The sequence below is a fragment of the Manis pentadactyla genome, chromosome 11 (assembly GCF_030020395.1).
Source record: "Manis pentadactyla isolate mManPen7 chromosome 11, mManPen7.hap1, whole genome shotgun sequence".
NCBI lineage: Eukaryota > Metazoa > Chordata > Mammalia > Pholidota > Manidae > Manis > Manis pentadactyla.
Window position 1 is genome coordinate 60,555,764 of NC_080029.1, and position 12,490 is coordinate 60,568,253.

General features: G+C 36.3%; 1 protein-coding gene across 2 annotated transcripts in view; it reads left to right on the forward strand.

The window, feature by feature from the left end:
• SEC23A (SEC23 homolog A, COPII coat complex component) overlaps positions 1-12,490 on the forward strand; it is a 71,933-nt gene that overhangs the window by 8,339 nt on the left and 51,104 nt on the right. For both annotated transcript variants that reach the window (XM_036881265.2, XM_036881263.2), the window contains exons 5-7: positions 7,468-7,704; positions 10,481-10,560; positions 11,345-11,489. In XM_036881265.2, the coding sequence (XP_036737160.2) occupies positions 7,468-7,704; positions 10,481-10,560; positions 11,345-11,489 (462 nt within the window). The remainder of the gene's footprint in view (positions 1-7,467; positions 7,705-10,480; positions 10,561-11,344; positions 11,490-12,490) is intronic.

Sequence of the window (12,490 nt, forward strand, 5' to 3'; positions counted from 1 at the left end):
GATCAATTGAAAAGGAACAATATACGCATTATAGGGATACCAGAAGAAGTAGAGAGAGAAAAAGGGATAGAAAGTGTCTTTGAAGAAATAATTGCCGAAAACTTCCCCAAACTAGGGGAAGAAATGGCCTCTCAGACCACAGAGGTACACAGAACTCCCATGACAAGGGATCCAAGGAGGGCAACACCAAGACACATAATAATTAAAAAGGCAAAGATCAAAGACAAGGACAAAGTATTAAAGGCAGCCAGAGAGAAAAAAAAGGTCACCTACAAAGGAAAACCCATCAGGCTATCATCAGACTTCTCAACAGAAACCCTATAGGCCAGAAGAGAATGGCATGATATACTTAATGCAATGAAACAGAAGGGCCTTGAACCAAGACTACTGTATCCAGCACGAATATGATTTAAATATGAAGGAGGGATTAAACAATTCCCAGACAAGCAAAAGTTGAGGGAATTTGCCTCCCACAAACCACCTCTACAGGGCATCCTACAGGGACTGCTCTAGATGGGAGCACTCCTAAAAAGAGCACAGAACAAAACACCCAACATATGAAGAAGGGAGGAGGAGGAATAAGAAGGGAGAGAAATAAAGAATCATCAGACCACATTGATAATAGCTCAACAAGTGAGTTAAGTTAGACAGTAACATAGTAAAGAAGCTAACACTGAACCTTTGGTAACCACAAACTTAAAGCCTGCAATGGCAATAAGTTCATACCTTTCAATAATCACCCTAAATGTAAATGGACTGAATGCACCAATCAAAAGACACAAGAGTAATAGAATGGATAAAAAAGCAAGATCCATCCATATGCTGCTTACAAGAGAATCACCTCAAACCCAAAGACATGCACAGACTTAAAGTCAAGGGATGGAAAAAGATATTTCATGCAAACAACAAAGAGAAAAAAGCAGGTGTTGCAATTCTGGTATCAGACAAAACAGACTTCAAAATAAAGAAAGTAACAAAAGAAAAAGAAGGACATTACATAATGATAAAGGGTTCAGTCCAACAAGAGGATATAACCATTATAAATATATATGCACCCAATACAGGAGCACCAACATACCAGAAACAAATATTAACAGAACTAAAGGAGGAAATAGAATGCAATGCATTCATTCTAGGAGACTTCAACACACCACTCACTCCAAAGGACAGATCCACCAGACAGAAAATAAGTAAGGACACAGAGGCACTGAACAACACACTAGAACAGATGGACCTAATAGACATCTACCGAACTCTGCATCCAAAAGCAACAGGATACACATTCTTCTCAAGTGCACATGGGACATTCTCCAGAATAGACCACATACTAGGCCACAAAAAGAGCCTCAGTAAATTCCAAAAGATTGAAATCCTACCAACCAACTTTTCAGACGACAAAGGCATAAAACTAGAAATAAACGGTACAAAGAAAGCAAAAAGGCTCACAAACACATGGAGGCTTAACAACACGCTCCTAAATAATCAATGGATCAATGACCAAATCAAAATGGAGATCCAGCAATATATGGAAACAAACGACAACAACAACACTAAGCCCCAACTTCTGTGAGACACAGCAAAAGCAGTCTTAAGAGGAAAGTATATAGCAATCCAAGCATATTTAAAAAAGGAAGAACAATCCCAAATGAATGGTCTAATGTCACAATTATCAAAATTGGAAAAAGAAGAACAAATGAGGCCTAAGGTCAGCAGAAGGAGGGACATAATAAAGATCAGAGAAGAAATAAATAAAATTGAGAAGAATAAAACAATAGCAAAAATCAATGAAACCAAGAGCTGGTTCTTCGAGAAAATAAACAAAATAGATAAGCCTCTAGCCAGACTTATTGAGGAAAAGAGAGTCAACACAAATCAACAGTATCAGAAACGAGAAAGGAAAAATCACGATGGACCCCACAGAAATACAAAGAAGTATTAGAGAATACTATGAAAACTGATATGCTAACAAGCTGGGAAACCTAGCAGAAATGGACAACTTCCTAGAAAAATACAACCTTCCAAGACTGACCCAGAAAGGAACAGAAAATCTAAACAGACCAATTACCAGCAACGAAATTGAAGCGGTAATGAAAAAACTACCAAAGAACAAAACCCCCAGGCCAGATGGATTTACCTCGGAATTTTATCAGACATACAGGGAAGATATAATACCCATTGTCCTTAAAGTTTTCCAAGAAATAGAAGAGGAGGGGATACTCCCAAACTCATTCTATGAAGCTAACATCACCCTAATACCAAAACCAGGCAAAGACCCCACCAAAAAAGAAAACTACAGACCAATATCCCTGATGAACGTAGATGCAAAAATACTCAACAAAATATTAGCAAACCGAATTCAAAAATACATCAAAAGGATCGTACACCATGACCAAGTGGGATTCATCTCAGGGATGCAAGGATGGCACAACATTCGAAAGTCCATCAACATCATCCACCACATCAACAAAAAGAAAGACAAAAACCACATGATCATCTCCATAGATGCTGAAAAAGCATTTGACAAAGTTCAACATCCATTAATGATAAAAACTCTCAACAAAATGGGAATAGAGGGCAAGTACCTCAACATAATAAAGGTCATCTATGAAAAAGCCGCAGCCAACATTATATTGAACAGCGAGACGCTGAAAGCTTTTCCTCTGAGATCGAGAACTAGACAGGGATGCCCACTGTTCCCACTGTTATTTAACATAGTACTGGAAGTCCTAGCCACGGCAATCAGACAAAACAAAAAAATACAAGGAATCCAGATTGGTAAAGAAGAAGTTAAACTGTCACTATTTGCAGATGACATGATACTGTACATAAAAAACCCTAAAGACTCCACCCCAAAACTACTAGAACTGATATCGGAATACAGCAAAGTTGCAGGATACAAAATCAACACACAGAAATCTGTGGCTTTCCTATACACTACCAATGAACCAACAGAAAGAGAAATCAGGAAAACAACTCCATTCACAATTGCATAAAAAAAAAAAATACCTAGGAATAAATCTAACCAAAGAAGTGAAAGACTTATACTCTGAGAACTATAAGTCACTCTTAAGAAAAATTAAAGGGGACACTAAGATGGAAATGCATCCCATGCTCATGGCTAGGAAGAATTAATATCGTCAAAATGGCCATCCTGCCCAAAGCAATATACAGATTTGATGCAATCCCTATGAAACTACCTGGAACATTATTCAATGAACTGGAACAAATAATTCAAAAATTCATATGGAACCACCAATGACCCCGAAGAGCCAAAGCAATCCTGAGAAAGAAGAATAAAGTAGGGGGGGATGTCACTCCCCAACTTCAAGTTCTATTATAAAGCCATAGTAATCAAGACAATTTGGTACTGGCACAAGAACAGAGCCACAGACCAATGGAACAGACTAGAGAATCCAGACGTTAACCCAGACATATATGGTCAATTAATATTTGATAAAGGAGCCATGGACATACAATGGCGAAATGACAGTCTCTTCAACAGATGGTGCTGGCAAAACTGGACAGCTACATGTAGGAGAATGAAACTGGACCATTGTCTAACCCCATATACAAAAGTAAACTCAAAATGGATCAAAGACTCAGAAGATTGGAGACTGACGAAAATTAGGCTTGGGGTGGATTGATGATTGTGCATTGAGCATTGACTCCCCTATACAGAATTTTATCGTTGTTAACAACCATTTGATCAATAAATATGAGAGATGCCCTCACAAAACAAAAAAAAATGTACACACTTCCAATTGTAAAATAAATAAGTAACCAGGTTGTAATATATAGCATAAGGAATATAGTCAGAATATTGTAACAACTTGGTATGGTGATAGCTGGTACCTAGAATTATCATGTATATAAATGTTGAATCACTGTGTTGTACACCTGAAACTAATGTAATACTGTGTGTCAACTACCCTTCAATAAAAAATAATTATCTACAAAAAAAAAAAAGAATGGATCAAAGACCTGAATGTAAGTCATGAAACCATTAAACTCTTGGAAAAAAACATAGGCAACAACCTCTTAGACATAAACATGAGTGACCTCTTCTTGAACATATCTCCCCGGGCAAGGAAAACAACAGCAAAAATGAACAAGTGGGACTATATTAAGCTGAAAAGCTTCTGTACAGCAAAAGACACCATCAATAGAACAAAAAGGGACCCTACAGTATGGGATAATATATTTGAAAATGACACATCCGATAAAGGCTTGACGTCCAGAATATATAAAGAGCTCACATGCCTCAACAAACAAAAAACAAAGAACCCAATTAAAAAATGGGCAGAGGAACTGAACAGACAGTTCTCCAAAAAAGAAATACAGATGGCCAACAGACACATGAAAAGATGCTCCACATCGCTAATTATCAGAGAAATGCAAATTAAAACTACAATGAGGTATCACCTCACACCAGTAAGGATGGCTGCCATCCAAAAGACAAACAACAACAAATGTTGGCGAGGCTGTGGAGAAAGGGGAACCCTCCTACACTGCTGTTGGGAAGGTAAATTAGTTCAACCATTGTGGAAAGCAGTATGGAGGTACATCAAAACGCTCAAAACAGACTTACCATTTGACCCAGGAATTGCACTCCTAGGAAGTTACCCTAAGAATGCAGCAATCAAGAATGAGAAAGACCAGTGCACCCCTATGTTTATCGCAGCACTATTTACAATAGCCAAGAATTGGAAGCAACCTAAATGTCCATCGATAGATGAATGGATAAAGAAGAAGTGGTACATATACACAATGGAATACTACTCAGCCACAAGAAAAGGGCAAATCCTACCATTTGCAGCAACATGGATGGAGCTGTAGGGTATTATGCTCAGTGAAACAAGCCAAGCGGAGAAAGAGAAATACCAAGTGATTTCACTCATCTGTGGAGTATAAGAACAAAGGAAAAACTGAAGGAACAAAACAGCAGCAGCATCATAGAACTCAAGAATGGACTAACAGGTACCAAAGGGAAAGGGACTGGGGAGGATGGGTGGGTAGGGAGGGATAAGGTGGGGGGAAAAAGGGGGGGTATTAAGATTAGCATGCATGGGGGGGTGGGAGAGAGGGGAGGGCTGTACGACACAGAGAAGACAAGTAGTGATTCTACAACATTTTGCTACGCTGATGGACAGTGACTGTAAAGGGGTATATAGGGGGGACCTGATATAGGGGAGAGCCTATTAAACAAAGTATTCGTCATGTAAGTGTAGATTAATGATAAAAAAAAAAAAAAAGCAGTTCCTGTGTGTTGACCTCCAATGAGTTCTACGCAATGATATAAAGGGCATGTGAAAGTGTAGGCAAAGTGTCTTTTTGTGTTTATACAGAGGATCAAAGCCTAATTTGGCTACCCCGAAAATGAACTAAGATATGATATGAAAAAGAACTTCCAACATCAGCACTCTCAGGAAGGCTCATGCCAGAAGATGATCATCAAAAGCCCCAACAAAGATCCTCACACTGCTACAGCTGTAGATGCACTCATCCCACCAGTTCCTGGACTTGCCATGGGAATGAAGAAGGAGATACCTAAGCTGGCCTGTGCATACAGTAAAATGACAAATTTGACTGGATCTATACTGTTGGAACTCAACCAAGAATTAGGAGAAGTGCAAATTGTAGCGTTCCAAAATCTTACAACTACAGACTATTTACTGTTAAAAGAACATATGGGATGTGAATAGTCCCCAGGAGTGGACTGTTTTAATTTGTCTGATTTCTCTCAGACTGTTCAAGTTCAGTTGGACAATATCCACCATATTATAGATAAGTTTTCACAAATGCCTAAGTTGCCTAACTGGTTTTCTTGGTTTCACTGGAGATGGCTGGTAATTACAGGTATGCTTTGGTTACGTAACTGTACTCCTATTATGTTCATGTGTTTGCACAATTTAATTAGTATTTTAAAATCTATACATGTTGATATTACTCTACAAGAAGATATGTCAAAGAAATAATCAATCTTCCCATGTTTTCTGCTGCCTGCTACTTCTATAGCTTTTCTTCTTCCTTCCTAACTACAACCCTTAAATAGAATTTGTGCCTCATATCAAATTTACCGAGTATCATAATTCTTCCAAGTGGTAAAGACACCTCAAGACAAATGCTGGGTATAGAAGCCACAGGGCATAAATCTGCAAAGAAGTAAAAAGCTAACCTTTTCAAACAATAAGGCTTCTCTCTCACTTACCAACTTAACATTTCCCTGTATGGCCCCGGAAGATGACTGGGTAGCCAGAGACGGGTAAGATTCCTCAAGGGAGGAACAACCTAAGACAGGCACAGTCGCAGGGGGTCCATCAGGTGAGAAAAAGGGGAATCAACAGAGGTGAGGCTTAGAACCTCCCCCCCCCCCCCCCCCCGTTCTGAGAGAAATCTTCTGCATACGTGGATGTTTTATGGCCCTTGTCTAGCTTGGATTAACACATAGTCTACAGGCACACACCTGATCATCTACATTTGCTCTCTTACAACACTAAACTATGTTTTCTACCTTTGTCTTGTATCTACCTACCACTTCAGCATTTTATTAAAAATAATAATAATAATAATAATAAAGGGAGAAATGTGGTATCCACATATAAATCAACTATAAAAATCAAATGAGTATTCATATTTGAACTGTTTATAGTTCATAATGCATAAGCAAAACCGAAAGCTTCTGTGATGACAGCCCTTGTACTGTTCACCATGTAACTTATTCACTATGTAAGAATTTGTTCTCCATGTAAGAACTTGTTCATTATGCTTCAGAAGATTGGAGACTGATGAAAATTAGGCTTGTGGTGGATTAATGATTGTGCATTGAGCATTGACCTCCCTATACAGAATTTTATTGTTGTTAACAACTATTTGATCAATAAATATGAGAGATGCCCTCACACACACACACACACAAAAATATACACACTTCCAATTGTGAAATAAATAAGTAACCGGGATATAATGTATAGCATAAGAAATATAATCAAAATATTGTAACAACTTGGTATGGTGATAGCTGGTACCTAGAATTATCATGTATATAAATGTTGAATCACTGTGTTGTACACCTGAAACTAATGTAATACTGTGTGTCAACTACCCTTCAATAAAAAATAATTATGTAAAAAAAAAAAAAATACCTCATTTTGTTTTTAAGCTCTATAGTTATTTTCTTATTTTAGAAGAAATAACTTGTTATAAGAAATGAAATCTCATGCAGTTAAGTAAATCAAAAGTGAAAGTCTCTATGTAACTATAATTTTTATAAACTTAACTTTTCATTTGTTATTTGCTGAACAGCTCTACATGCATTTATTATGTTTCATTTCTGAAATGGCTTTATTAGGATCCCTTTGAATGTCCTGTAATTTAATTAGTCTTCTGTTGATATCTTGTATGTTGTGCTGAAGTATTAATACATTTGAAATAAAATATTTTCTTATTACAACATTTTTTTTTTTAAAGCGTGGTCCTCAGATGCCTTTGATATTTCTCTATGTGGTTGATACTTGCATGGAAGATGAAGATTTGCAAGCCCTGAAAGAATCTATGCAGATGTCATTAAGTCTTTTACCACCTACAGCTTTGGTGGGCCTTATTACTTTTGGGAGAATGGTGCAGGTTCATGAACTTGGATGTGAGGGCATTTCAAAAAGCTATGTCTTCAGAGGAACAAAAGATCTGTCTGCCAAACAGCTACAAGTAAGCAGCAAGAATCGTATTTCAGCCTGAGTGCCATTCTATTTATGTCTATAAATGACTTCTGGATATAAGTTTCTAGAAAATATTCTCATTATGAATTATTTGATATAATTGTATTACAGCAAAAGCTTTAAATGTAGTGTTTAAATTTAGTGTTAAATTACAACAAAAGCTTTAAGTTTCAGTTTGATTTGTCTTAAATTGTTTTACAGATTAAAGACTACTCATTTTTAAAGTTTAGAGTGAAAATTGGAACTATTTTATTAGAGATTTGAAGGTCCGATAAAGGAGTCATACTGAAGACAGAAAGCAACCATGGAATATTTGCTTTTGTTTCTTGACATCTCACTTAGGAACTAAACACTTCTATTATGTTTGTCAAGGGTAGATATTTTAAGGCTTGAGAGTAACTAAGAATGAAATGAGTATACATTTTTCACATTTTTATCTTGGGGCCTATTGAAGCTTTGTTTTCCAAAGCACGGGAGTCATGTGTAGCTTACTGGGATCATCTGGGGATATTTTTCAAAATGTTTTTTCTGCCCAGAGATTTTTGATAGACCATGAGAAGAGCAAGTGAAAATGTGCTTGGATTGGGAAGTGGTTAGAAGGGTAAAATTGTTCATGTAAGTATTTTGATTATGATACAACCCCCAGTTGGGAACAGTTAACCTAGAAGATGATAGATAAGTCTCGCGTACGGTAAACCGACATGAAATCGGATTTTGGGGGTATCTAGGTAGCCCAAAGTGAAAACAAAGATTTTTGGGATAATTCTAATTTGAAGCTGGGCAGACTGGGCTGGTGCTCCGGTTATCCAAGATAGAATAGAATACACTGTAGGGATTTGCAGGTTTGGATGGGGAGGTGAGTGAAAAGTGAGTAAGACAGTGAATGAGCAGCGAATGAGATCTAAGGAAGTGGAGAAAAATCAGAGTCTGTGTTCTTCCCAGAGGTCTGTTGTTGAAGGTAAAGGAGGCAATAATGTGGGAATTAGAAGGAAGTGAGTTAGGGGGTTTACTTAAGCTTACTTGAATGCGTTTATACATAGAAGCGAGAGAGACTATAAAAGAGTTTGAGTGAAAGCAAGAGTGAGATGAGAGTGAGTTTGCAGAAGACATGATAGAAGCACAGGAAGCAGAGTGCTTCTGAGAGGAGGATCATGTGTTTCCATGAGACAGGAGAGAAAGTGGGCAGATTTTAATCTCATGCTGTAATTTTTTCATCTAAACAAAGGGAGACATTAATAGTATCTACCTTACAAGGTGGTCATGGAAATTAAATAGGTTGTACCCTTAAGTATTTGCTTTCATTATATTTAAATTGTATGTTTATTTAAAGTGGTTTAGTGTTAGTTCTGATTTTAGAGTGCATTTTTACTTAAATTATGTCAAACATATGTAACACATAAAACATCTGCCTTTTTGCAATAGACGGTAAATGTTTACAGGCTAAATTATTTTTCTCTCTTACAATGTTTTTATCTTCCATCTCTATTTGTATGGTATAAAGAGCCTGGTCTTTGCTCTCCAGTTAGTCCTGTATTCAAATCTTAAACTCTCTGATTGTGTGATCTTGGGTTGATCTCTATGCTTGTTTTCTCTATCTCTGTGGAAAGGAATAAACAGTAACTATTTTGCAAATTTATTATTAGCACTAAATGAAATAATGTAAGTGAGAACACTCAATGTAGTGTGAATTTATGGGGCTTTGTAGCAAAACCTGGATTAGTATCTTGCCTTGCCACTTGCTAGTTGTATAATGTTATGCAAGTTACTTAGCTTTTCTGAATGGCAGTTTCATTTGTAAAACAAGGAGTAAGAAATCTATTATTATTTTATGAGGAAAAGGTATATATAAAGAGTTTAGCACAAAATCTTGCACATAGTAAGTCCTCGGTAAAAAGTTGCTGTTTTGCCAGCAGAATAGGAAGTACTGCAGGATTAGTTCAGTAATTCTTTCTTTGCAAGTCTTTAGACTTGATTTTCTGTTAAATCCTTTTAGTCTGTTACTTCATGACTAAGCATTTATATATTCAAGAAACTTTTAGTCAAATAACATTATTTTCATGTGTCTGGAGAGGAAATGTGCACACATCTAAAATTCAAAGCAAAACTAAGTTTGGTTAGGCATGAAGTATCGACATTTAACAAGTATGGACATACAAAGTGCGTGTGCCTTAGAACCCCCCTTTACACAGTTTCATGTACCTCTCCTTTATAACATCACAGTTGTGGTTTTATATTTATTTAACTAATGATTTAATTAATTCCTGTCTGTTTCACCAGATTTAAATTTCCATAAGGTCAGGGACTGTATATTTTTTCATATATATTACAATTTCATATTATGTTATATGTATATTTTTCATATATTATTAGTTACCTAGCACATAGGTTCTTGAGATAGAGCTGCTGAAGGGATAAATGAATACAAGTTAAGTAATATAGACATTCAAGTTACACAGTAACTTATTTTGACTATTAAAGTATTTCTGAGCTAGTATCCCTCATTTTTGCTCACATAAGACCTTGTACTTTGCTGTCTTATGATAATTATTTCATTATATTATCATTTACTTTTTTATATTACAACATTATATTACAACTAATCAGTTGATAATCCCCCAGCTGGGCCTTTTGCTTTCTGAGGAAAGAGACTTTGTGTTCTTTATTTTTGTTTTTCTAATGCTGAGTAGCACTTTGCACATGCTAAATAGTTGATACATCTTTCTAGGAGTAATTAAGTGGATATCACAGAAATAATCTCTTTACAGGAAATGCTGGGGCTCTCTAAAGTACCTGTTACTCAAGCAACACGTGGTCCTCAGGTACAGCAGCCACCTCCTTCCAATAGGTAATAATTACATATGATAAAGAGAATTTTACAATTCATACAGCTATTTTAAGCATCCTATACCCTTAACTTGAACATAGACATTTGGTGATACTATACTGTTAAGTATTTTTAGGAATATAGAGAGATTGCATTAGTATACTTTCTGACTTGAGGCAGAATCATATCACTTAAAGGGTTAGTTTCTCATCTTTACAGTGTAAGGAGTACTTTAGTTTTGATATATTCCTAATTTTCTATCTTTCAGTTCAGAAAAACTTAATTTTTGTGGCTGAGAGCAGCCAAGCTAAAAATAGAGCCTCAGAAGCTCTTCCTTTCACCTTCTTAGCCTGAGAGGTAGCTTTTTCTCTAAACTTACTAATCAGAGTTGGTATTACTAAAATTGAGTTGATGAATCATCTCATAATTATTTCAGTAACCTTAAAACTTACTACATTGGTAAATGAAAGATGCAGTCCTAAAGTAATACTCAGTTTGAGTGTTTCATTTATAGCAGTTGTACTCAAAGTGTGGTTCCTGGACCAGCAGACAGCATCACCTGGGAACTTGTTTGAAAAACCAGTTTTTGGGTGCCACTTCAGACCTACTGAAACAAAACTCTAGAACCAGCAATCTATGTTAAAACAAGCCCTCCCACCAATTCTGATGTACATAAAAGTGAGAACCATTGGTCTACTATGTATTCAAATTGTTTTTCTCTATGTTCTCTGAGAAAGTAGACTGTTTGTTAAACCATTACTTGCAAACATTTATAAATGGCTTCTAACTTAATTTTGCTTTGTAGATTCTTGCAGCCAGTACAGAAAATAGACATGAATCTCACAGATCTGCTGGGAGAACTGCAGCGAGACCCTTGGCCTGTACCACAGGGAAAGAGACCTTTGCGTTCCTCTGGGGTGGCACTTTCTATAGCTGTAGGACTACTTGAGGTAGTGCCAATAGCTTTGTTTTGGATTATAAATGTGTATGTGTGTGTACAGAATGATACATACAAGATAGTGTTGAATGAGAAAATCGGGTCACAGGGCAGCAAGTATGTCATTTTATTTGAAGTCTGATCTGTGGTATATCCTTTTGTATGTAGAGAGGCTCTGGAACAGTGTTCACCCAAATGTTAGCAATGGTAGGATAAACAGAATTTTACTTTTAAGGAGAATTAAAAAATTTAACACATCTCTTAGCTTTAGAATTAGAAAAGAGAGTTCTTTAAAAAAAGATTTTAAAAAATTTCAAATATTAATATGTTTACAGAAAAGTTGCAAAGAACTTTTTTCCATGAGCTGTTTGAGATTTAAGTTGCTAACATGATGTTCCCAACCTCTTGAATACTTTAGTTGTGTTTCCTACAAACCAGGATAATCTCCCATATAATGATAATACAAATATTAAAATCAGAATATTAACCTTGATACAATACTACCATCTAAGTCTCAGACCTCATTCAAGTTCTACCAATTATCCCAGTAGTTTCTTTATGCATTCAGTGGTTTTACGTGCTTGGTCTCCTTCAGTCTAGAACAGTTCCTCCACCTTTCCTTGACTTTCATGACTTTGACACTTTGAAAGATTCAGGCCATTTATTTTATAGGATGTCTCTCAAGTTAAGCTTGTGTTGATGTATGTTTACAATGAGACTCAGGTTTTGCATCATTGGCAGGAATATCACAAAGTAATGCTGTGTTCTCATTGCACCTTGTCCGATGGGACGTGATTTTCATGTGCTCCATTACTATTGATCATCATTTTGATCACACATTAAGGTTGTGTCTGTCAGGTGTCTCCATTGTAAAATTACTCCTGTTTCCTGTCCCTTTGTAATTAATAAACATTAGAAAGGAAGATTCTTTGAAACCATGCAAATACCCAATTCTTCATGGAACATTCAATTATTTATTAATTCACTATAGACTCATCGTTTTCTATCTTACAC